Source organism: Talpa europaea (assembly GCF_964194135.1).
Source record: "Talpa europaea genome assembly, chromosome: 12".
NCBI lineage: Eukaryota > Metazoa > Chordata > Mammalia > Eulipotyphla > Talpidae > Talpa > Talpa europaea.
The window spans coordinates 11,362,558-11,386,261 of NC_140079.1; the positions used below are offsets into that span (position 1 = coordinate 11,362,558).

The 23,704-nt window shown below is 38.6% G+C and overlaps 1 protein-coding gene across 1 annotated transcript in view; it reads left to right on the forward strand.

The window, feature by feature from the left end:
• Positions 1-23,704, forward strand: part of DDX10 (DEAD-box helicase 10) — a gene marked incomplete at its 5' end in the record, with an annotated part of 219,133 nt that overhangs the window by 120,289 nt on the left and 75,140 nt on the right. The window contains 2 exons of the mRNA XM_084251435.1: positions 603-764; positions 18,414-18,470. Of these exons, the coding sequence (XP_084107561.1) occupies positions 603-764; positions 18,414-18,470 (219 nt within the window). The remainder of the gene's footprint in view (positions 1-602; positions 765-18,413; positions 18,471-23,704) is intronic.

The following is a 23,704-nucleotide window of genomic DNA, read 5'->3' on the forward strand; positions in this document are numbered from 1 at the left end:
CCTGACTCCTGTATAAGTGTCTTGTCTTCTGTGTCGCCTTGTTCCCAACCACAAACTATGTATAAAAATGAGTAGACTGAGCAGACCTGGAAAATCTTTTATACTTATTTCTGTCCTCATGTGTAGTATTAGCTAATGCGTGTTTCGTCAATTTTGAGCACCTAATATATGCCAGATACTGTGTTGGGTTCTGAGGCTACATGGGCAAGATGTACGACGACCCTCAAGGAGATTATGTTTAATTAGAGAAACAGCAAAGTAAAACACAGGGGTTGGAGGTCTCACGCTAGCTGCCATGTCTGTGGCGGACTGTGCCTTATGGGAACTGAGTTTGCAGACTCTAGCAACTAGGAACACTGTTGGAGACAGATGTTGAAGCTACTGCCTTCTCCAGTCCTGATCTTGTTGGGTTATGACAGCATTACTCCAGTCTTTTCTGTGGCTTGTTCACTAAAATTGTAACATTTGTTAGAAAGTTTAAGAAATATGGATTGTGAGGCCAAAAGTGAATCTGTGCACCATTTCAAAATCATTATACAAAGAAAAATGGTTTTCTGGTGCTTCTTGCCTCCTGCCCAACATTTATCTTTTTCTGTCTGCAGTTAGTTCAGCAGTGGCCACAAATGCAGAAATCCGTCTCCAACGATCCTGAGGAAGAGGACAGCGCTGGTGGTATCAACTTAGATAAAGCAAAAGAAAGGCTTCAAGAAGAGGACAAATTTGACAAAGAAGAATATAGGAAGAAAATTAAGGCAAAGCATCGGGTAAGCTTTCCATCTTGAATTAACACTGTGTGAAATTTAATATGTTCCTAAATATATCTGAATGTACATTAGATATTCATTAATAACATGTTATTTTCTACATTGTTTCTCAACACATTTTCTGTGACTGGTTATTTTTATGTTACCTACTTGTTCTTTTCTTCTGCTGGTGGAATCTGTTGTATACTCTCTGGTTTCTAATCTGCTTTTAGTGGAGATGACCCAAATGATATTCGTGAGCTTTTTAAATTAAAGAGTCCCACCCCAAATTAAAGTTTTTATTTTGAGATAATTGTAGTTGTACATGTAGAAAATAGATAGGGAGCCCGTATATTCCATTTTTAGAATGTTTTATATCAATGAAACAACGTAGTGTTTTGGTATTTGTTATACTTCTGTGTAGATTCATCTAAGTTGCAGTATTTATATGTGTTTTCCTATTACTGTGTAGTAATTCATGATTTGGATACAATCACAATTTATTTTTTTTCATCTTTCAATTATTTGAGTGACATTAATAGTCACTGAACCCATTGAAATGGAGTACTCCATTCTGGTCACTGATGACACTACTGTGCTTTCAGACTACTTAATTTCCACAAAAGAGGACATTTCACTAGATAAGAGTTAATTAAAAAGACAAAATTGCACCTTTAAAGGAGTTTCCACAGCATGCCCTTGAGACAGTGAGTAATTTCAGGTTAATGCAATCTCACCAATACTCAATTCTATATCACTGTTACAGTAAATTTTGTATTATAATATCTTTAAGCCTTGAATGAGGACATTATTAATTGCACTGAGGATTCTCATATTTTTGACCCATTTGACCTTGTCACTATTTAACAGACCAATAATTTTTTTAATAGAGCATCAGTTGTCATTTCTTTAACATTAGATGCAGGTTCTCAGTAGCATTTGATGGAAGATAAAAAGTAGATGTTGCGGACACTTCAGGGTTGGAAATGAATATTGTGAAAAATATTACAGAAATAGAACCACTGAACCCTAAATGTTCTGGTTGCAGTTGCTGAGCATTTATGTTATCGAGAGAACTAAAAATTTCCTGCTCTGTTGTTTCTGTTAGTACAGTACTTTAAATTAAAATTTGGCATCAATAATTTCTTACTAAAAATCTTTAATATCATTAAACATGTCAGCAGCTTATCATAGTTCATTAATAGTCCAATTAGAATATTCACCCAGGGAAAGATTGAGCCTAAGAGCATTTTATTATTTCATTTTAAATTGTAGCCAGCAGTGACAGAAATATGAAGAATTTACAGAACTGTGAAAACTTTGCATTTCCATTTGTTCCCTTCCCCTTATGTGTAGAAGTTGCTACTTTATCCCAGTTGTAGAATATTGTTTCTGAAATATGTAGACACTTAAAGCAAGTATATTTAAAATACATGGATATTTCTGTCCTCAGGAAAATTAAATCAGTTAGCTATGGATTTGGTTAACTGCACAAAAATTTTTTTTGACTTTTTTTTTTTTTTTCACATTAAAATACTAGAAATGGGCCTCCCCTGGTGGCGCAGCAGTTGAGTGCTGGGCTGAGAGGCTGCCCACAGCCTCTGCAGCGCCGGTTCGTTTCCCGGCCGCCGGTGAGTGTCCCACAAAAAAAAAAGAAACACTAGAAATGAATAATATATTCACACTGTCCAAAATCAAGTTGATTAAATCTTGAGAACTCTTGCTTCTGCCAAAACCTTTCATTCTTTCTTAAATCTCCTTCTCTTAAAGGTAACTATCCTATCCCTCAGTTTTTATATATTTAAGCTTTATTTATGCGTACAAGAACAGGGGTACAGGCCAGAGGTGTGGGGGGTGAGAGGATTCACCAGAGACAGAGTGGGGAACAGACCAGGCAGACTGACTGAAATACACTGCTGAAGGGAGCAGCAGGTGAAACAGGAGAGGTCTGCTGCGCCTTGTGAGTTACTCCCTGGCCAGGGATCAAATTCATGCTGCAGTATGTGCAGATAGCTTCATAGGTTGCCACTTAACCCCTTGCGCCACCAGGGAGGCCCCTATTCTTACTTTTTTACATAAAAATTGGTATACTATATGTAGGTAGTTCTACAGTTTTCCATTTTTGCTATTTTTGATCTTTTAAATAATTCATTTTCTTTCTTTGCCCCATTGTTAAAATGCAGCTTATAGTTTTTAAACTATCACTGTAATTGTCTTGCAGCAGAATTAAACAAAACAATTTGGGGTTGACACAGTAGTGAGAAAAATCATAACAACTTTAGGGCCTCCCCTGGTGGCGCAGTGCTTGAGCGCTGGGCTGAAGAGCTGCCCGCAGCCTCTGCAGCGCTGGTTTGATCCCCGGCCACTGGTGAGGGTCCCACATGGTGCACAGACCTCTCCTGCAGTGCCCGCTGCTCCCCTTAGCAGTGTATTTCGTCCATCTGTCTGTTCTGTTCCCTGATCTGGCTCTGGTGAATTCTCTCACCCTCCCGTGCTTCTGACTGTACCCAGTGCTTGTATAAATAAATAAATAAATCTTAACAAAAAATCATAACAACTTTATGTAATACTGGTTTTAAAGTCAGTACTTATAAAATAGATATTAAGTCTTTTTAAAAACAAATCAAAATTTGTTACTCTGTGTAAAATGGTGTTTTCTGCACAGGGTGGCCCATGGCATGTCTTCTGTGTCGAAGTTGAAGAAATTGTATACCCTATAAAGAGTATAAGAAAATAACTTTCTATTCAACTTAAATATAACTGTCATCTGGCACTTCAGTGATTAGTTTCTTGGTATTTTCATCAGCAAAATTATTTGCATGCATATAAGTATTTGTATGTTAGAGACAATTTCAGGTATGTGAGCACTTAGAGTTACTATGTGTGTACACTCATCAGTTATCTACCAAGCTGCCATGGACTGGATTTCTGCCTATAAAACATATGGAATATTTTCTTAAATGGCAAGTTTTAATTTCTGGCATAATGTTTGAAGGAAAGAGTGTTGTGCTGTATAGTGGGACATTTGAATTTGCATCCTAAACCTGGCAGTACTTAATTTCATTGGGATTTACCAACAGTCAACAAATTGGATTATGCTTGCTAGTCTGAAAAATGAGGAAAGGGAACTGGAGTTACCAGGTGATAGGAGATGCCCTCTGATTCTGTGTAGGTCAGACATGGGAACAGACTGATCCTTTCCTGTTTCAAAAAATAGAATTTGTCACTTTTCCCTGATGACAGATCGAATTTGTTACTTGATGTTAAGACTTTGTTCTTGTTCAGTTACTTTTCAGTGCTACTAAAATTTTACTTTATTAATCCTGCACAGATTTTGTCTTAATTGCTTTACCTGAATACGCTATTGGTTTTAAAATTGTATTTTTTCTTTTTTTTTTCTTTTTTTTTTTTTATTTTTATAAATTTTATTGTTATATTCCCCATACAATTGCAGCCCCCCATTCCGACCCCAATCCCTCCCCTCCCGCCCCCGCCCCCCTAAAAGTGTCTCTGGTTCATAGTTTTTTGTTGATTTTGATTTTCACTTTCTTATAGTTATTCATTTTCCTGGTCCATTATTTAAGTTTTCTAGATTCCTGCTATGAGTGAGACCATCTGGTATTTTTCTTTTTCTTTTTGGCTTATTTCGCTGAGCATGATCCCTTCCAGCGCCATCCATGTTGCAGCAAATTGCATGTGTTTATCTTTTTTGAATGCTGAGTAATATTCCATGGTATATATGTACCACATCTTCTTGATCCAGTCATCTATTTTTGGGCATTTGGGTTGTTTCCAAAGCTTAGCTATTGTAAACAGTGCTGCTATAAACATAGGGGTGCAGGTGTTCTTTGGAATTGATGTTTCTGTGTCCTTTGGGTAAATACCTAGGAGTGGAATTGCTGGGTCATATGGAAGCTCTATGTTTAGTAGGTCCAGAAATCTCCACACAGCTTTCCACAGTGGTTGGACCAGTTTGCACTCCCACCAACAGTGCAGAAGAGTTCCTTTTTCTCCACACCCTCGCCAACATTTGTTGTTGCTAGTTTTTTTAATATGTGCCATTCTCACTGGTGTAAGATGGTATCTCATGGTAGTTTTGATTTGCATTTCCCTGATGACAAGTGATGTTGAACATTTTTTCATATGCCTGTTGGCCATTTGCATTTCCTCTTCAGAGAAGTTTCTTTTAAGCTCTTCTGCCCATTTTTTGACTGGATTATTTTCTTTGTTGTTGTTGAGTCTCATCAGCTCTTTGCAGATTTTTGTGATCAGTCCTTTATCATTAGTGTTGGGTGCAAAAATGTTCTCCCAGTTGGTGGGGTTTCTCTTTGTTTTTGTTATTGTCTCTTTTGCTGTGCAAAAGCTCTTTAATTTGATATAGTCCCAGCTGTTTATCTTTGCCTTCACTATCACTGCTTTGGGTGATGTGTCTGTAAAGATGTCTTTGATGTGCAAATCACGTAGTGTTTCGTCTATATTTCCTTCTATATATTTTATGGTTTCAGGTCTTATGTCTAGTTCTTTAATCCATTTTGAGTTGATTTTTGTGTATGGTGTGAGGTGGTGGTCAAGCTTCATTCTTTTGCATGTAGCGACCCAGTTTTCCCAGCACCATTTATTGAACAAACTTTCTTTGCTCCAATGCATAGTCTTTGCTCCTTTGTCAAAGATTAGTTGACCATAAATCTGTGGGTTTATTTCTGGATTTTCTATTCGATTCCATTGGTCTGTATGTCTGTTCTTGTTCCAATACCATGCAGTTTTGATGATTATGGCTTTGTAGTATAGTTTGAAGTCTGGGAGTCTGATGCCTCCATTCCCTTCTTTTTTTTTCAGGAGATCTTTGGCTATTCGGGGTTTTTTGTGATTCCATATGAATTTCATCAATAATTGTTCTATTTCTTTGAAGAATGACATTGAAATTTTGATTGGAATAGCATTGAATCTGTATATTGCTTTTGGAAGGATGGCCATTTTAATAATGTTTATTCTTCCAATCCATGAGCAGGGGATGTCTCTCCATTTCTTTGTGTCTTCTTCTATTTCTTTTAACAGTGTTTTATAGTTTTCTTTGTATAGGTCCTTTACCTCTTTTGTTAGATTTATTCCCAAATATTTGATTTTTTTTGTTTCAATAACAAAAGGGATGGTCTTTTTGATTTCTTCTTCTTCAGATTTATTGTTTGTGTATAGGAAGGCTACTGACTTTTGCGTGTTGATTTTGTATCCTGCCACTTTACTGAACTGATTGATGAGTTGAATTAGCTTTTCTGTGGAGTTTTTGGGGTTCTCTATGTATAATATCATATCGTCTGCAAATAGTGATAGTTTGAATTCTTCTTTTCCTATTTGGATTCCTTGGATGTCTTTCTCTTGTCTTATTGCCCTGGCTAGGACTTCCAGTATTATATTGAAAAGCAATGGTGAGAGTGGACATCCTTGTCTTGTTCCAGATCTTAATGGAATTGCTTTCAGCTTTTCACCATTGAGAATGATACTGGCTGTTGGCTTGTCATAGATGGCCTTTATGATGTTGAGGTATGTTCCTTGTATCCCAAGAACTTCAAGGGCTTTTATCATGAATGGGTGTTGCACTTTGTCGAAAGCTTTCTCAGCATCTATTGATATTATCATATGGTTTTTATATTTCTTTTTGTTGATGTGTTGGATAACGTTGATTGATTTTCGGATGTTAAACCATCCTTGTGCCCCTGGAATGAATCCAACTTGGTCGTGGTGAATTATCTTATGGATACATTGTTGGATTCTGATAGCTAAAATTTTATTGAGGATTTTTGCATCAGTGTTCATTAGGGAGATTGGCCTGTAGTTTTCCTTTTTTGTGTTGTCCTTGTTCGGTTTTGGTATTAGTGTAATGTTGGCTTCATAGAACATGTTTGGTATTGTCCCTTCCTTCTCAATTTTTTGGAAGAGTTTGTGAAGGATAGGCACTAATTCGTCTCTGAATGTTTGGTAGAATTCATTTGTAAATCCATCAGGTCCTGGGCTTTTGTTTTTGGGGAGGTTTTTGATTACCATTTCAATTTCGCTAATTGTAATTGGTCTGTTTAGGTGTTCTATTTCTTCTTTATCTAGCTTTGGGTGATTGTAGAGTTGTAGGAATTTGTCCATCTCCTCTAGATTGTTAAACTTGTTTCCATATAACTGTTCATAGTAGTTACTGATTATTCTTTTGATTTCTGCTGTGTCTGTTGTGATTTCTCCTCTTTCATTGATGATCCTGTTTATTTGTGCTTTCTCCCTTTTTTCCTTTGTGAGCCTGGCTAGGGGTTTGTCTATTTTATTGATTTTTTCAAAGAACCAGCTCTTGGTTTCATTGATCTTTTGGATTGTTTTTTTAGTTTCAATTTCATTTATTTCTGCTTTGGTTTTTATTATTTCTTTTCTTCTACTGGTTTTGGGGTTTTCTTGTTGTTCTTTTTCTAGATCTTTGAGCTTCGAGATTAGGTTGTTTCTTTGCGTTCTTTCTTGTTTCTTGATGTGAGCTTCTATTGCTATATATTTTCCTCTTATTACTGCTTTTGCTGCATCCCATACATTTAGGATATTGGTGTCCTCCCTGTCGTTCAATTCAAAAAATTTTTTAATTTCTTCTTTGATCTCCTCATTAGTCCAATGGTCTTCCAGTAGTGTGGTTTTTAATCTCCATGAGGTAGGAAAGTTCCTTGCCTTCTTTTTATGGTTTATTTCTAGTTTGATGCCTTCATGGTCAGAAAAGATGGTTGATATGATTTCAATCTTGGTGTATCTGTTGATGTTTGTCTTGTGCCCCAGTATGTGATCGATCCTGGAGAATGATCCGTGTGCGCTTGAGAAAAATGTGTACTCCGTTTTTTTGGGGTTTAGTGTTCTATAGATGTCTGTTAAGCCCAATTGCTCTAGGTCTTTATTTAGAGCTTTGGTTTCTTTACTTATTTTTTGTCTTGTTGATCTATCCATTGTTGATAGTGGTGTGTTGAAGTCTCCCACTACGTATGTGTTTTCTCTGATGTCTGTTTTCAGAGAGGACAACAGTTGTCTGATATATTTTGGTGCTCCTTCGTTTGGTGAGTATATGTTAATGAGTGTTATTTCTTCTTGAAGTATTGTCCCCTTGATCATAATGTAGTGACCATTGGGGTCTCTTTTTATCTTTTTGAGTTTGAAATCTGTTTTATCTGATATAAGTATAGCTGTTCCTGCTTTCTTTTTTGGTCCATTTGCTTGTAGGATTGTTTTCCATCCTTTAACTTTTAGCCTATTTTTATCTTTTGTAGCTAAATGTGTTTCAAGGATACAGCAAAAGGTTGGGTTTTGTTTCTTAATCCAGGCTGCAACTCTGTGTCTTTTTATTGAAGAGTTTAGTCCATTTACATTTAGAGTTAATATTGATATGTTAACATCTGTATTTGCCATTGTGTTTGTCTTTCCTTTGATTTTATTTATTTATTCTTTTAATAACTTTTTTTTTTTTTTTGGCCTTCTTTCATTGTTATTCGTTGCTCTGAGGTTCTGGCTTTAGGACTCCTTGTAGTATTTTTTGGAGTGGGGGTTTAGTTGCAATGAAATTCCGGAGTTTCTGTTTGTCTGGGAAGGTCCATATTCTTTCTTCAAAGAGGAAGGAGAGCTTTGCGGGATAGAGTATTCTTGGTTGGCATCTGTTTTCTTGGAGTCTGTTGACTATGTCCCTCCACTCTCTCCTTGCCCGTAGTGTTTCTTCGGAGAAGTCTGATGTCAGCCTGATTGGTTTTCCTTTGAATGTTATCTGTTTCTTCCCTCTTGCCAGCTTCATTATTTTTTCCTTGTCCTGGATTATTGGGAGCTTTACTATTATGTGTCTTGCTGTATTTTTCCTTTCGTCGTGGAAGTTTGGTGTTCTTCTTGCTTCTTGTATATCAATTTTCAGCTCCTTCTTCACATTTGGGAAGTTCTCTTCAATTATCTCTTTGAATATTTTCTCTGTTCCTACATCTCTCTCCTCTCCTTCTGGTATTCCTATAACTCTTATATTTCCTTTCCTCATGGAGTCAGATAGTTCCCGAAGTCTTTCTTCGTTCTTTTTCCTTCGTACTTCTCTTTCCTTCTCTGTTTTGGTTCTTTTTATTTCTGTGTCTTCAAGATTACTTATTCGTTCTTCCATTTCATCTATTCTGCTTTCATTGCTTTTCCCAGAATTCTTTAGTTCTTCCATTAATTCTTTGATCTCCTGCATTTCTTTTACTTCCCTCTTTAGGGACTCAATTTCTTTCTTCTGACCATTGTTTTCCCTCTCTAGGGACTCAATTGCATTCTTCTGATCGTTGATTATTTTTCCCTTATCATTGTTTTCCTTTATGACTTCTGTCAGTTTTTTAATCACGGCAATTTTAAATTCTCTTTCTGGAAGGCTCAGAAATTCTTCCAAGTTATTGTCGTTGCAATCTGGGGGCTGGCTTTCTTTTTGTGGTGTGCTTTTTCTCTGGAGAGTTGCTAGGTTGCGTGTGGTTCTTCTCCTCCCTACTGTCTGTTTTCTAATTTGCCGTATGCGTTGGGACACTGTGTTGTTGGGACTTGCCGGCATCTTGGGTGGGCTTCTCTGTTCCCCTCTGGTTCTTCCAGGAGTCATCTGTCAGTTTCAAGCAGCCTTTACTGGAGAAAGGTCCCTGTTCTAAAATGCCGATGTGGGGACACACTCCCCTGTGCGCCTGGTCTGCCCCGGCGGTGGGTTCCTGCTCCCCTCTGGGCTTGGACTGCAGGCCAGAGGGGGTCTGGCGTGGGCGAACTTCCCCCGCTCACCTCTGGCTCCTGAGGAAGCCTTCTGCAGGTAGTCTTTACTGAAGAAATGTCCCTGTTCTAAAATGGTGATGTGGGACACACTCCCTGCGCTTCTGGTCTCAGGCACACTATTCTGCGCGCCTGGTCTGCCCTGGCTGTGGGTGCTCGCTCTCCCTGTGGGCTCAGACTACTTGTTCGGAAGGGGCCCGGTGTGGGCTAACTCCCCAGCTGGCCACTAGCTCCTTCAGTAGCCTGTGCTGGGGTCAAGTCGCTAGGTGGCACCAGAGATCTCTCCTAGAGCCCTTGGGGAGCTGATTTTCCACCCCGTGGGACAGGGAGCAGAGCGGGGATGGTAGGGTACACCTCAACGGCTTTGGGGTGCTGTGTCTGCCTTGTGCCCCACCGTCGTGGGGAACCCACGCCCCTAATTTCGTGCCCCGGGTCTCAGTTCCAAAGCCCTCAGTTCCAGGACGCGGGCTGTAGCCCAGATCAGTGGCGCGGGAATGGCGCCTTTTGAATCCCGCTCCCCTGCCTGGGCGCCTTGTTCCTGCTCACTCAGGGAGGGCCTCCGCCCGGGTCTCAGTTCCAAAGCCCTCAGTTCCAGGACGCGGGCTGTAGCCCAGATCAGTGGCGCGGGAATGGCGCCTTTTGAATCCTGCTCCCCTGCCTGGGCGCCTTGTTCCTGCTCACTCATGGAGGGCCTCCACCCGGGTCTCAGTTCCAAAGCCCTCAGTTCCAGGACGCGGGCTGTAGCCCAGATCAGTGGCGCGGGAATGGCGCCTTTTGAATCCCGCTCCCCTGCCTGGGCGTCTTGTTCCTGCTCACTCAGGGAGGGCCTCCGCCCGGGTCTCAGTTCCAAAGCCCTCAGTTCCAGGACGCGGGCTGTAGCCCAGATCAGTGGCGCGGGAATGGCGCCTTTTGAATCCCGCTCCCCTGCCTGGGCACCTTGTTCCTGCTCACTCAGGGAGGGCCTCTGCCGTCTCCCCGCAAGCCTAGGTCGCAGGCGCAGGGCCCTGGGCAGCTGCAATCCGAGTGCCGCTTTCGCGCAAGCTTACTGGGCGGCTGGGGCTGTGTGCTGGTGCTGGTCTCCTCCTGGGGGGCGGGGCTCTCTTTAATGGCGCCTGGAGCTCACCTCCGCGGCGGATCCTGCAGGGTTCGCCTCAGCTCCCGTTCACGGGGTGTGGTGGCTGAAATAGTTCCTTTCCACTCACAGTCCCACTTGCTGCATCCGTTTTTCTTGTTGGGCGTTTTGGGTTGTTGTTTCCCTCCTCTCTGCCGGTCGTAGAGTGCCGCCTCTGTGGGCGGGGGAGGGGAGCAGGGTTCTGCGCTTCCCTCCCTTCTCGTCCTCTTTTATGGCAACTTTCTTCTTCGGGCAGTTTGCTGGAGTCGTCCGTTTATCTTCCGTGTCCCAGTTCTCACTGGGACCTGCCGCTTTTCCTCCCTATTGACTTTTTTTAATGGGAGATCTTACTCGCAGCGTCTCCTCGCCGCCATGTTGCTCCGCCCCCTCTAAAATTGTATTTTTTCTTGATTGAGTATATTACTTATGAAAATGACAATTCTTAGTTCTTTTAGCATAACGTTTCACCTTGGGCAAATGTAATTATGTCTCCTCTTGAAACTGTCACTTACAATTGTGTAACTTCTGTGAAAGTATGCTGAGAATTGTATGGCCTTTAAGAATACTTGAAATACTAACTTTGGAGTCTAGAAATAAGCTTTAGTTGATGAAGATAGAAAAAACTGAAGTAACTTTTAATACAGTTTTATGAATGAGGGATGTGCCTGAAAGGACTTTTCATGTAAAAAGAAAACTTCATAAAATCTAAAACATTCTGGTTTTGACATCTTTTATATTTTTAATAATGAGTCATATTTTAGAAGCTTTCATAGGCATAGAAATGTCCTTTTAGCATGTTCAACATTATTCATGATTATAGTTTAAAAGGATACGTAAAAAATACAGGATAAAAAAGGATCAGTAAATACAGCTTTTAAGGTATTATTTGCTCCAGCTGTTAAAATGAGTGACCTCGGGTTCTCCCTGGTGGCGCAGGCAGTTGAGCGCAGAGCTGTGCAGCTGTCTGCAGCCTCTGCGTGCCGGTTTGATCCCCGCCGGCCTTGGAGCAACCCACATGGCAAGCAGACGTCTCCTGTCTTGCCCGCTTCTCCCCTCAGCAGTGTATTTCATCAGTCTGCCTGTTCTGTTCCCTGCTCTGGTGAATCCTCTCACCCTCCTGCACATCTGGCCTGTACCCCGGCTCTTGTATAAATAAAAAAAATAAATCTTTAAAAAAATAAAATGAGTGACCTCATACCACAGTTTCGAATATGTCCCAGTCTGACGTTGGGGACTCATGTAGTCATTTCCCCCCCACCTGTCCCTAACACATAATTGTCATCTATCAAATTCTGAACGTTGTGTCGTGTCCTGTGACTCAAGTAAATATCTTCGTCCTAAAGATTTAAAAACCAAACTATAAGTATTTTAACTAGTTTATAGGGGGATGGGAAGGCTGTGCAGTTGATGCCATCAGTGGGAGTAGAATTTAGCTGCCCACTTGCTGGAACTCATCAGCTCACTCTGTGGACTTTGGGGGCCCTTGTGTAACTGTTTTGGGTCACTCAGCAGATTTCTTTTCGTAGATCTTCACTGGTAGGCATCATTTTCTTCTGATGTCATTCTGGCTTCCAGCCTTCCCTGGCAATTTATAAGTAATGGTACTTAAGTAGGCCTGTTACTGTTTGCTGAACCTCTTGAGTCATTCATCAGAAGTAAAATTACAGCTAAAGCTATAATTTTTGCATATAAAACCATTAGTAAATTGTAAAGCCAAAAGCACTAATTCAAATGGAAACAATGTATTTTCCCATAATTCAATCTGAACTATGACAGATGGGCCATGGATCACATCGTTGAACAGTTTTTACTTTAATGGAGTGAAAATTTGCTATGTGGTATGTCATCATTCTTAACACTGAAAGATTACTTGTATTTAGGGTGATAATATCTGCTATAACAGCTGAGTGTGGAGGGAAGCAATTCATTATGAAGTTCTCTTTCATTCCTTTGAAATATGCTGGGATTGCTTCATCCACTTTGCATTGTGTTAGTAGACAGCATGGCTGTGTGGAGATATGGCTCTGCACTGCTCGTCAAATAACACAGCATTGCTCTGGGTTCCACATACTACTAGCATGAACATTAGAAATTAGGAAAGAATTAAAGGGACATTTTAGAAACTCTGTTTTGTTGCTGTTTACACAGAATTGAGTTGGTATCTTAAACTTAAAATTTTGTCATAGTCAAGAAGGGAAGCCATACCCAGGCGTTTAGGAATACTAATAATGTTAATAACAAGCAGCACTCAGTTAACTCTGCACTAAGTGATTTTTCCAGATTACTATACTGTATGTTAACAATTAACTTTTGAAGTAAGTGAGCTAGCCTCACTTACCAAATGATGAAAGTGAGACTTAGATGAGTGAAATAACTTGTTAAGGACCCATAGCTTACAGAAGCAACCATGGGACTTTCACCAAGGTCTTTATTTCTCTGCACACTTTATTTCTAACAGTTCAGCTGTGTTGCTGCCTCAAACCATCAGGCATTCTTGTATAGCAGGGAATTCTGAAGCAGTGAGTCAAAAGGGTACAGGAATGGGTGATTTCGAAGGAAAATGACAGGTAATGGAGATTTTTTAAAACCATGGTAATTCATCTCAAATAAATTTAATAACATAAACACCGTGGTTAGTAGTATAATTTTGGACCTCAAATTAAGATATAATCTTTCCCCAGATGTTCACTGTCTAGCTGTGCAGTTGTACCAAAACCCAGTTTTCAGTAATGGTGAACACTGAAGAATCAAAGGCAGTGTCAGAGACTGATCTGGCTCATGAGGTCTTAAGAAACTGTGCTAATGTCAAAGTGAGGACAAGGAACAGAGCATCTGGTACTTAATTCTAAAACGGACTTTATGAAGAAAGCTTATTTACATGAGAGGAAAAACAATGCTCTTCCCATGCAATCCTGTCCCCTGCCAGTTTCAGTCTTTCCTATCACCATCACAAGCAGGTTTATTATAAAAAAGAACCAGCCTGTTGGTGTGAACCTTTATCTATAGTTTGGAAATGTCTGCCTGGGAGATTTCTGTTCTTATTCTCATTAGTTCATAGTATCTTAAAATGCTGGGTTCAAAATCTTGCTACTTGCATTCTTCATCTCCAACACCTAACATGAGACAAATATTCAAAATGGCATAGATTTTATCAGCTGCATGGAAAGTTTCTGAGCTGTTTACTATCTGTTTTTTTTTTTTTAAGATTTTACATTCTTTTATTTTTATATTCCCCATACAATTGCAACCCCGACTTTGACCCTAATCCCTCCCCACCTTCTCCCCCCCCCCCCAAAGAGTATCTCTAGTTTTGTTGAGTTCTTTGTTTTGTTAGAGCTATGGTGAATAGCAGCTGACTGGGGTTGAGAAGCAGGGGCAGAGTTAGAGCTTAGGGGTTGACAGTGTTGTGTCCTAGACTACAGAGACAGTGGGAGGCCTGACTGCACCTGCCTTCCCTGCTCCTCTGTAACCTGCAGCCCCCCATGGAGCCCATACATAGTAGCTTAGTAAATATTTGAAGAAGTTAGGAATTAGTTTCCATGGAGTTTTCCTCCCTGCCCTCATATCCTTGCTGTGCTTGTTATAGATTTATATATGAGAGATGATTTTCATATGTCATCTAGGTGAAACTCTGCAGAATAAGTAATAAAGAACCTTGCTGTGCTCTGAGATTTACTGGGATTTGTTCTTGGAGAATAAGGGGGCTGTCTTGAGATTTAAAAATCCAGGCAACCATTCTTTTACTCACTTTTTTTGAGTCAGTTTTCTGTTTTGAAAAAGAGGTAGCTGTCTTCTCCTCTGTGTGATGGCTGGAAACACGATTCTTTATCTTCAGATGTTATGCTTCTAACATCTCATAAAACATGAGTTGCATTTCCAACTCTGTAAATTTCAAGATCACATAGAATGGAAATGGTTTGGATATGTAGTCCTGACTGCTGGTGAAATTCATATTTCATGGCATTTTTTTTCCTAGAGCTAAGGACCAATCATATGTGCGAAGCAAAAGAAATATAATACTGTTGAGTCTATGAAGGGAGTATTTTTTGCCTTGTAATGTGATTTTTCTGTTTTCCTATCCCTTGTGAATTTGATTTTTATTATTGAATTTCATACTTAATCATTTGTAGCATAGCAGAACTAAAGATAAAATTTTGTCTTTTTGTGTAACACAGAATAGATTTTGTTATCAATCCTCAAAAATATAGCAGGAAAATAAAAAGATTTAAGACATTTAAACCACATAAAGAGTGGGGCACTGAATCTAATAAAATTCAGTTACTTTTTTTCCCCCTAAAGTCATTGCACTCCAATCTTGTATCATTATTTTGTCATTTGTAGTATCTATAATTAATACTCTTCTTCCCATGTCCATTTCCCCATTTTTTTTGATTAACTTATTCCTACTTCTTGTTCTCATCTGCTTACTGCCACCTTTTTTCAGATAGATACTAAAATAGCTTTTTAAGAAAGAAGTTTTCCAATTTTCCTTTTGTTCCACCCAGTATTAAAAGTTAATTCTTTTTGTTGCACTTTGTTTCTTGTCCTAGTCATGTTTACTTCATATTTTAAAGGATTTAGCTATCTCTCATCCACCTGAGACTTGTGGAAGAAATCTTCAAAGGAAAAATTATCCATTTGCATGCACATGTGAATTCTTAAGCCTGAAATGTAAAATAGCCTTCCTTGAGTATAATGAATTAATTCTAGAATTCAGTAATGGTGTAAAATTGTAGCACATACACATATTTGCTGTAATTAAAATGGCTAACTGAAAAAACCCAGAATAGAGATTGTTTACTTGCGGATTAAGGGCTTTTCTGAAGTGAGCATATCAAGGTTATTCTTTGTAACTTTGAAGTGCCATTTTCAGATACTCTAATGTGTTGGGAGAAGGCCAGTTACTGAATAATTACAGCACAGCAAACATTTGTGACTGTTAAATGTGGCTAATTATCTGTTTGTATCTTGCACAGGAAACTGGCAAAAATTGATGAATTAGTGTCCACAAAATGCCATAAGACAAAACAAAAGCTCATTGGGATGAAAGGCCCATACAGTAACAGACCACTGTTATAAGGAAATTAATATTGGTCTACAGCATATTGATCAGATAAAACCATGTATAAATCTGCAAAGTGAGAAAATGTTCTAATGCAGGAGAGAGGGCTGTGGAGTGTGTGCAGGGAGGTATGGAGGGGTGTACCAGCTCCACAGACCCAATTTTATTCACAAGTCTGTCACTTACTGCTTGTATGACATCAAATCGAACTAAGTCATGTTGCTTTTCAGTTTTTTCATTTATAAAATGGGGAAAATGATATTTCATAATTTTTTGTATATAGCTTTAAAACTGTGTAGACATTATATGCTATACTTAATAATTCAGTTATTTCTTTTACTAAGACAATAATAATAGTAATGAGAATGCTATTACTGTGTGCTAATAGACAGATACTGTTTAGAAAAGCACAATTTTATTGCTCTCTGTAGTTATTTGATGTTTTATATAGCTGTAGTTTTAAATTAGTTTAAGGAGCACTTGAATACATAATGATCTTTGTAGAATAATATAAAATGCTGATTTTACTTTCCAATACATGAAGGTTTTCTTTTTTGTAGAAAATAGAACTAAATTGTGTGTATATGAGAGAAGAGACAAAATAAGAAATACATGATTCCACAAACCAAAACCAGTACCCAAATGAAACTAAGCGTAATAATGATGATTTTGTAAAAATTTTTTGTTTACTATTTCCTTACTCTGATTTTACGTTACAATTTACTAATGCTTTTAGGTAATCAGTAATTGTTACCAACTTCTATGAAGACCTCAATGCAAATGTTCAGAAACTACCACCATTAACATTTTGCCCCTCCCACAACTTGAGAAAACTTTATTTGTTTTTAATGACAGAATCATTCTTAGAAGCTCACTAGAGAAACAGTTTGATAATGATTATTTCATCAATTGACTGCTTGTTAAAATAGTACTAGGTGTTTTTCGTTGTTAAAAGTCACGTTAGCAAAGTCTCAAACCTGACATTTTAATTTTTGATTGTATTGGAGGAAAGCACTAGATGTGGCTCATGAAGACACAAGTTTGAGATCAGTCTCTGTCTGTCACTAAGCTTTTTGATAAAGAGCTAGGTGAAGTTTTTGTTTCTGCATTGGTCCTTTTCCTCTGACCTTGGTCCTGAAACTTCCAAGTAATTTTAAAATGTTCCTCTGTACAATGATTTCACGTTACTTATATTTTACCTATCCTCTTAGTTATATGTTTTGTTTGTAAGTTAAAATAATATCCATGTTCTCCAAAACTGTGGTAGAAAAAGAGTAACAATGACAAAAAAGAATAATTTAACATTCATGCATTATTTAGGGATGTGACACATTGGCAATTGGGCTTTGAATTTGGTTTTTTGTTTGTTTCACTTTGAGTTTAAATTACTATTTGGTCAGTATAAAGCCATAGAAATAGAACAGTATGAGCCTTTTAGACTCCCCCCACTCTCTTTTGTATTACTTAGTATTACTCCCCTCTTTAAGACTGTTAACATTTGAGCTTCACTTTATCATACAAAGGCCTATAAATTTAGATGAGCAGCTGTATACCCTTCTGAATGGTGTAAGCAGTTAAGTTTGTCTCCAGAGTATTTGTTATAGTTGGATTTTCAATTTTGAGAAAGCCATGTATAAAGAGAACAGAAGGGCTATGATAGAATACCCAGACTTGGAAAACTTGTTAATTCCCATGTTAATGGTTGTTTAATATAGTAGCGAATCATGGTTGCCATTTCATAGTACTTCATGAAAAGAAAATGATTTACTCTTCATTTATTTTTTCCATTGACTTAGTACGTTATTACATTTTTAAAATATAAATTATTAGCTATGAATTTTGGATTGAGAAAGCATCTTTATTTTAACAATTTGTTTTTGAAAAAAGAGTTTTATAAAACAAAATCTAATGTGAGCTGGGTCATTTTGTTCTTTAGAATTTCAGTATTATACATACAATTATTTTGACAAATTTGCTGTTGAATTTCTACATTTCCCCCCTACATCTTTGTTAATTTTGGATACTATTTGATTTCTCCCCTCCGGTGTAGTCCCAGTGGTTCTCCTGCCACTATCACACCCGTGATCCATCTCCACTGTGCCTCAGGCCCTTCTCTTCCCTGTTTTGACCTCACATTTTCTACCTATTTTCGTCATCTTTGGAAAATGGGAAGCAAGATTAAAGAACAATTTACTACAATAACTTGTTTTATAAAAATAAACTATAAACTTGCATTATTTTTGTTGATAAAATATTGTCACTTTCCTATGGACCCATGGGGTCAGGATTTCATATACTTTTTAAATTCTGCGTTTAGACAGAAGAAAAGGGAAATAGTCATTAGTGCATTTTTTTCTTTAATTACCAATATGGATTGTGCACTAGTCATATCAGACATTGTGTTAAGCAGTTATGTATTTTCAAACTATAGGTCTTATATCAACTTTATATATATGTGTCTTTCACCAAGTTTAGATGAGAAAATGAGAGTGAATATAAATAACTAGTCCAAAATTACAGTGCTAGTAAGTAGAACTCGGGTTTGATTCCATATCTGTTTGAGGAATACTTGATGAGAATACTTATGCCATTCTGATAATGGGCCCTCAGTAAATATGTATTAAAAAATGAATGTCACGTATCAGTTGACTTAAAGGAAAATTTATGAATGTGCATTCTGATTTACACCTAGTAAAAATTTATATGGGTGCTAATTTTAACCCTTTTTCTCTAGGAGAAAAGATTGAAAGAAAGGGAAGCCAGGAGAGAAGCCAACAAGAGATCAGCAAAGGTAAGGATTTATATTTTAATGAGACAAGAGTAACTTTAAATGTAATTTAAGTGCTGTACTTTTCCATATGCTGTTTATTTGTTCATCATAGCATTCAGTTGTAAATCCTTGCCTATCATTTACTTTCCTATATTCATTTGTTTCCTTTGTGATACAGGATGAAAAAAACATAAAATAATTTGCTTATTGGCCTTTGTTTTAGTATCTCCATCACCTCTTTCCACTATGTTTCTGTATATACAATTTCTTAAATATAGGATATGGCTGACTGTGGGCCAGGTCTAATCAGATTTTAAGCTACAACCTTTTAGGTAGAAAACTGTGTGAACCCACCTTGATAATAGGTAATTCTGAAAGCATTGGTTGCTTCAGTTCAAACCCTAGAATTTAGGGGAAAGGACTCTCCCACCTTCAATACGTTCTATAAGGAAAAAAATTTCAGCAAATACATATGTACAGTTTCTCCCACATATGTATGTACAATTGTAAACATCATCCATATGCAGCTATAATTTTTATCTTGCGTGTATGACACTGTAAAGTATGTTCTTTACTCTGAGGACATTTAGTGGAAATGATTTTCTAGAGCCAGGGCCCAGTAGCATCCCTCATTTCTCATGCTGTATCTCATTGTGCTCTGCCTGACTAGCCATGATTTTTTTCCTGGCAGTTAGCAAAGATCCGACTCCCTTGAGTAAGTCCATAATGTTCCTTGTCATTTTTTCCATGCTGGCCTTAGCACTTAGAGAGCAAGTCAGAGATGATAACTCATGCCATAGTTCTCAAGTGGGGAGCAATTACTCTGCAGTTGAAGATGAAAAGACTGCTTATATCCAGTATTAAATCTCACTATGTCTTCAAAGGTGCCTGAAAACGAGGGCTACTGTTTGTGCGGCCTGACTGCTAAGTCGGAGTGCATTTTGTATGTGTTTTCAGAGTGCAGACAGGAACTATCATGGCATAGAAATGAGAGCTTAAGGTCTGTACTGGGAAAAATGTAAATTTTATGAGAAAATCTTAAATTTAATGACTGCATTTAATATTTATGAATATTACTACATGTTCAGGATAGAAACAAACCTATTTTTATTTGACCAAGAAGTGCTCATTTCTGCATATGAAATTGGAAAAATGAAAAATACAGTCTGGAGTGGAGAAAAAGCCTTGTTACTATTTCCTTTGTGTGTCTTCATGCATATTTGTATATGTTGCTCAATTTGTTTATTTTTATACCTGTTGATACTTTATGCATGTCTTTCCTTGTGGTTTGAGTGGTAAGGAATAGCTCTCACTCTTGCGCCTGCCTTTTCTTTTATTTCTAAGTTGGTGTATGTATTTGGTTTTAATACTTTGCCAGGTGGGGAATAAATCAACAATAAACTCTGAACGCCAGCAGAATTAGATTTTCCCTTGTGGTAGTTCTCTTAAAGGTAACTCCTCTAGCTAAGGCCTCCGCCCCCATGGCTACCCATGTTTACCCTGTTCACTGTTTTTTGGCTCCCAGGAGAGGAAGGGAACTTGCCTATCAAGAGGAGGCCTCATTTCTGTGTAAATGTGGAGGGACTGTACAGGGAACAAGTCGAAGAGAGGCCAGTATGGCTTTGCTGCTCAGCCAATACTAGAGGCTGTATTCTAGTCTCCTGAAGAGCTGTGCTGCCCCCGTTTCATGGCATTCTTTGCAGTTGCAAGATGACAGCCCTCTCTACGAGTGATGGTAGCAGAGGAATGAGTGGATGGTTTGTATCCAGAGTGCAAACATTCCTCAAGACACAAAGGACTGACATCCGTGACAGAGTCAGGCTGATTGACAGAGCCCAAGGAATTGGTTTGGACCAACCTTTCTGCACCTTGTCACCTTTCAAATGAAAGTGACAGAGGTAAAGACCCTTGTGGCTTCTCAGGTGCTGCATTGTAAACAGACCTATACAATGATGGCTGGAGGGACTCAGGAAGGTTCTGAGTCCTTCAAAGTTCTGTGTTCCCTCATGTGAATAGTCAGGTTTCCTTATTGTCTGTGCTGCTAGTAATGGCTGTGGCCAGTTGTAGAGTCAACTTTGTTCCCTCTTTACTACTTAATTATTGCGGTTCCCTTCCAAGGCCCGTTAGTCAACTTCAGTTGAGATCATCCCTTCAGTCACTGAATCTGCAGGATCCCCACAGGATTGTTAGTGGGGAAAGAAAAAGGTATTTGCTGACTTACTATATCATATTGTCTTATCCCCTCTATATCTATTTTAAGAAATTAGTGCATAGGAACTGAAAATGTGAGAAGGGGAGACTCACATAACTTTCTTCTGACCTTGTTTTCTGCTTCTCAGCAAACTTGTTATTATATGAGGAGCAGTGTAGAGGATACAAAATATTTTTAAGAATTGGAAAAGCTATTTGAATATAGCTAATGGAATTATTTTTATTTCCCAGAAAAGAGAAGACTTCATGTAATGGAGTTTTCAGTTGTCTAAATGATGGTTGGTGGTTATCTGTTCCCTGACATAATGAAAGTATTCTTAAGAAAAATTGTTTTAAAGTATGAATTGGGGCAGTAGTCCATCTGCCCACCTGTGCCTATGCAGGTGCTTCTTTTTACCAGCTCTCTCCCTCTGCAGGGCAGCAGCTTTCTGCTGCCCATGAACTGTACCATGCCAGGACTTCTCTTCACTGACCTCCCTCAGTGGAGGCCACTCTCCTCAAGGCCGCCCGCCTGCAACCATGCGGACCTCTCTTAGCAAACCTGTTCCTTCGGGGCAGCTCTTCCTGTCCACTTGTGTCTATACAAGTGTCCTTTATTCTTTTGTCCCTTTCCCTAATAAACCTGTTCTTTAAATATATATAAAAAATAAAGTATGAATTGGGTAAGATAAAGTTGGATAGCCTTTTTTGGAATCTGGTGCAACTTTTTATTACAAGGCAGATAGATCTAAGATTTGCCTAGAATATGTTATGTCTAGTGTCAGGAGAGAAACATGAAGTTGAAACTCTTAAAAGATGTTTTGGGTACCCGATGCTTAGTGATTTGGGAGATAGAGGTCTTTGGGTCTGAAAACTTCCTTTAGCAGAGGAATATTTGAACTGCACGGTGGATTTACTTTTACTTTAGCTAACAGGATATTCCATGTTCTCATTGCTTCGAAATTTTAAGCAAGATCTGAAAAAATAATCGTAGTAATGATCAATCCACCACATTGCTTTTTGGGCTCCGGGAGGTTACATATACTGGAAATACAGCTTCACCTCATTATCCAACTCCATTTCCTCCTGTACTCAAGGCACAGGTGAATACACCAATCTTTGGTGACTAGAAGGATTTTGCAGAGCTACCAAGAGAAGATACAGCAGTGCTGAAACTTGAGGAAACAGATCTCCAGAAATATCTGTGCTATTCTGCTTTTGAAAAGAAAAGAAAATTTTTTAGGCAAAAGTACAAGGTTGATAAAACTGAACTCTTTGTATAGAGGAACAAACAGCTCAGAGCCATGTAAACACTGCAAAGTTATACCTTGCTTTGAATATGTTACAGGTGATAATTACAGTAGGTATTTTATAGGCTTGGGGAAAATAATATGAAAATAATTAAAATTAGGTCATACATACTGAGTTTGAAGTTCTATAGTCATTGTAAACTTTACCTTGTTCATCTCTTTTTGGGTTTTATTGCTCTTTTACTTTAGTGACCTTGGGACATGTTATTTGTGTACTTAACAAATAGTAGTATTAGGAAGTTGATTTTTTGAGATATAATGTGGTTTCAGTTAGTTCTTCCAGGATGGGAGATTCAAAGGACTAAAAGCTGTATGATTTTAGAACATGAACATACATGAGATTTGGTTTGGAATGGCTTCATAATCTACTGGTCTAGAATGTCTTTTTTTCTGGTCAAGGGCACTAGAGGATCAGTTTATTTTAAACCTAATAGCTTTTTTTAAAAAAAAAAAGTTTTTATTTATTTGTGCATACAAGAACTGGGGTATAGGCCAGAGGTGTGGGGTGAGAGGGTTCACCAGAGACAGAATGGGGGAGCAGAACAGACGTATCTACTGAAATACACTGCTGAGGGGAGCCGCTGGCAAGGTCTGCTGTGCCATGTGGGTCAGCTCCCTGTCTGGGGATCAAACTCATGCAGCAGTGGCTGGCGATAGCTTGGTAGCGTTGAGACTTTAACCCCTGAGCCACCAGGGAGGCCCTAAACCTAATAGCTTTTGATAGATTTAAAAGAAGCAAATGGAACCCTAGTTTGCTTCTAGTAGTTTCATAAAACAAAGCTGAATTGATTGATTTTTGATATTACGTATTTCTTTAGGTGCTTGAATGTTTTTCCATTTAAGTAATATTAATGGTGATTTGAAATGTCACCTATACTAGAGAAAGTAGAAACCCCGTGTCAGACCTTCAAAACAGTTTCTGAACTTTTTCTGGTGCTTGAAATTTAAAGGTATAATCTCTACTGCTGTCCGTCAGCAGCTTTGAATAGTGCATTGCGTAGCCTGACAGTCTGTGGAGGTACTTTGCATCCCCCAGGAGAAGCGAGGGTCCCCTGGGCAGCTCTAAGCTTTGATCAGAAAAGTCCCATTTTTTTTCTGTATGTACTGAGCTTCCAGGGAAACTTTTGTTTGAAATAGTGTTTCTACTTTAAATAAATACACGCACACGCACATACTTCTACTCTTTTGAAAGAACCCAGATACTAAGGCTAAAAGCTAGTAAATGGCTTATCCATCTTCAATGACTGGTGGCAAAACTGGTGTTGCCCCAGCCCCCTGAGTCCTCCTTCCCTTCATGTGGTTCCATGTTGTTTCTGCACGTTACTTTTTACCTTCGTTTTATGTTTTTGTCCCCTAACACAAACCCGCCCTGTGGTGCATGGGCTAGCAGCTGTTCATAGAAAATTACTAATAACAAATTCCTTGAGTAAGGAGAGAACTCAGGACTGAGATTAAAAAGCAGACTGCGTCTCAGTATCCCTTGCCTTCCTCAACCTCTTCTCACCATGTATAAGTGAAGGCGGGTACAGCAGAGTGACTTTTACCATGTTTACATGTTTGTGGCTCCGTGTACTCTTGACCTGAGGCAAATATATAACAATGAGCCTTGACCTGTACTCAACACAATTCGTGGTTACAGGTCCTCCGTGCCTTAGTGTTTGTGGACACGTAACTACCATTTCCCCCACATTCTACTGTGGCCTTCTTGTAATGAAGGGTTAGCTCTCCTTAGAGATCTACCACAGACATTAATAA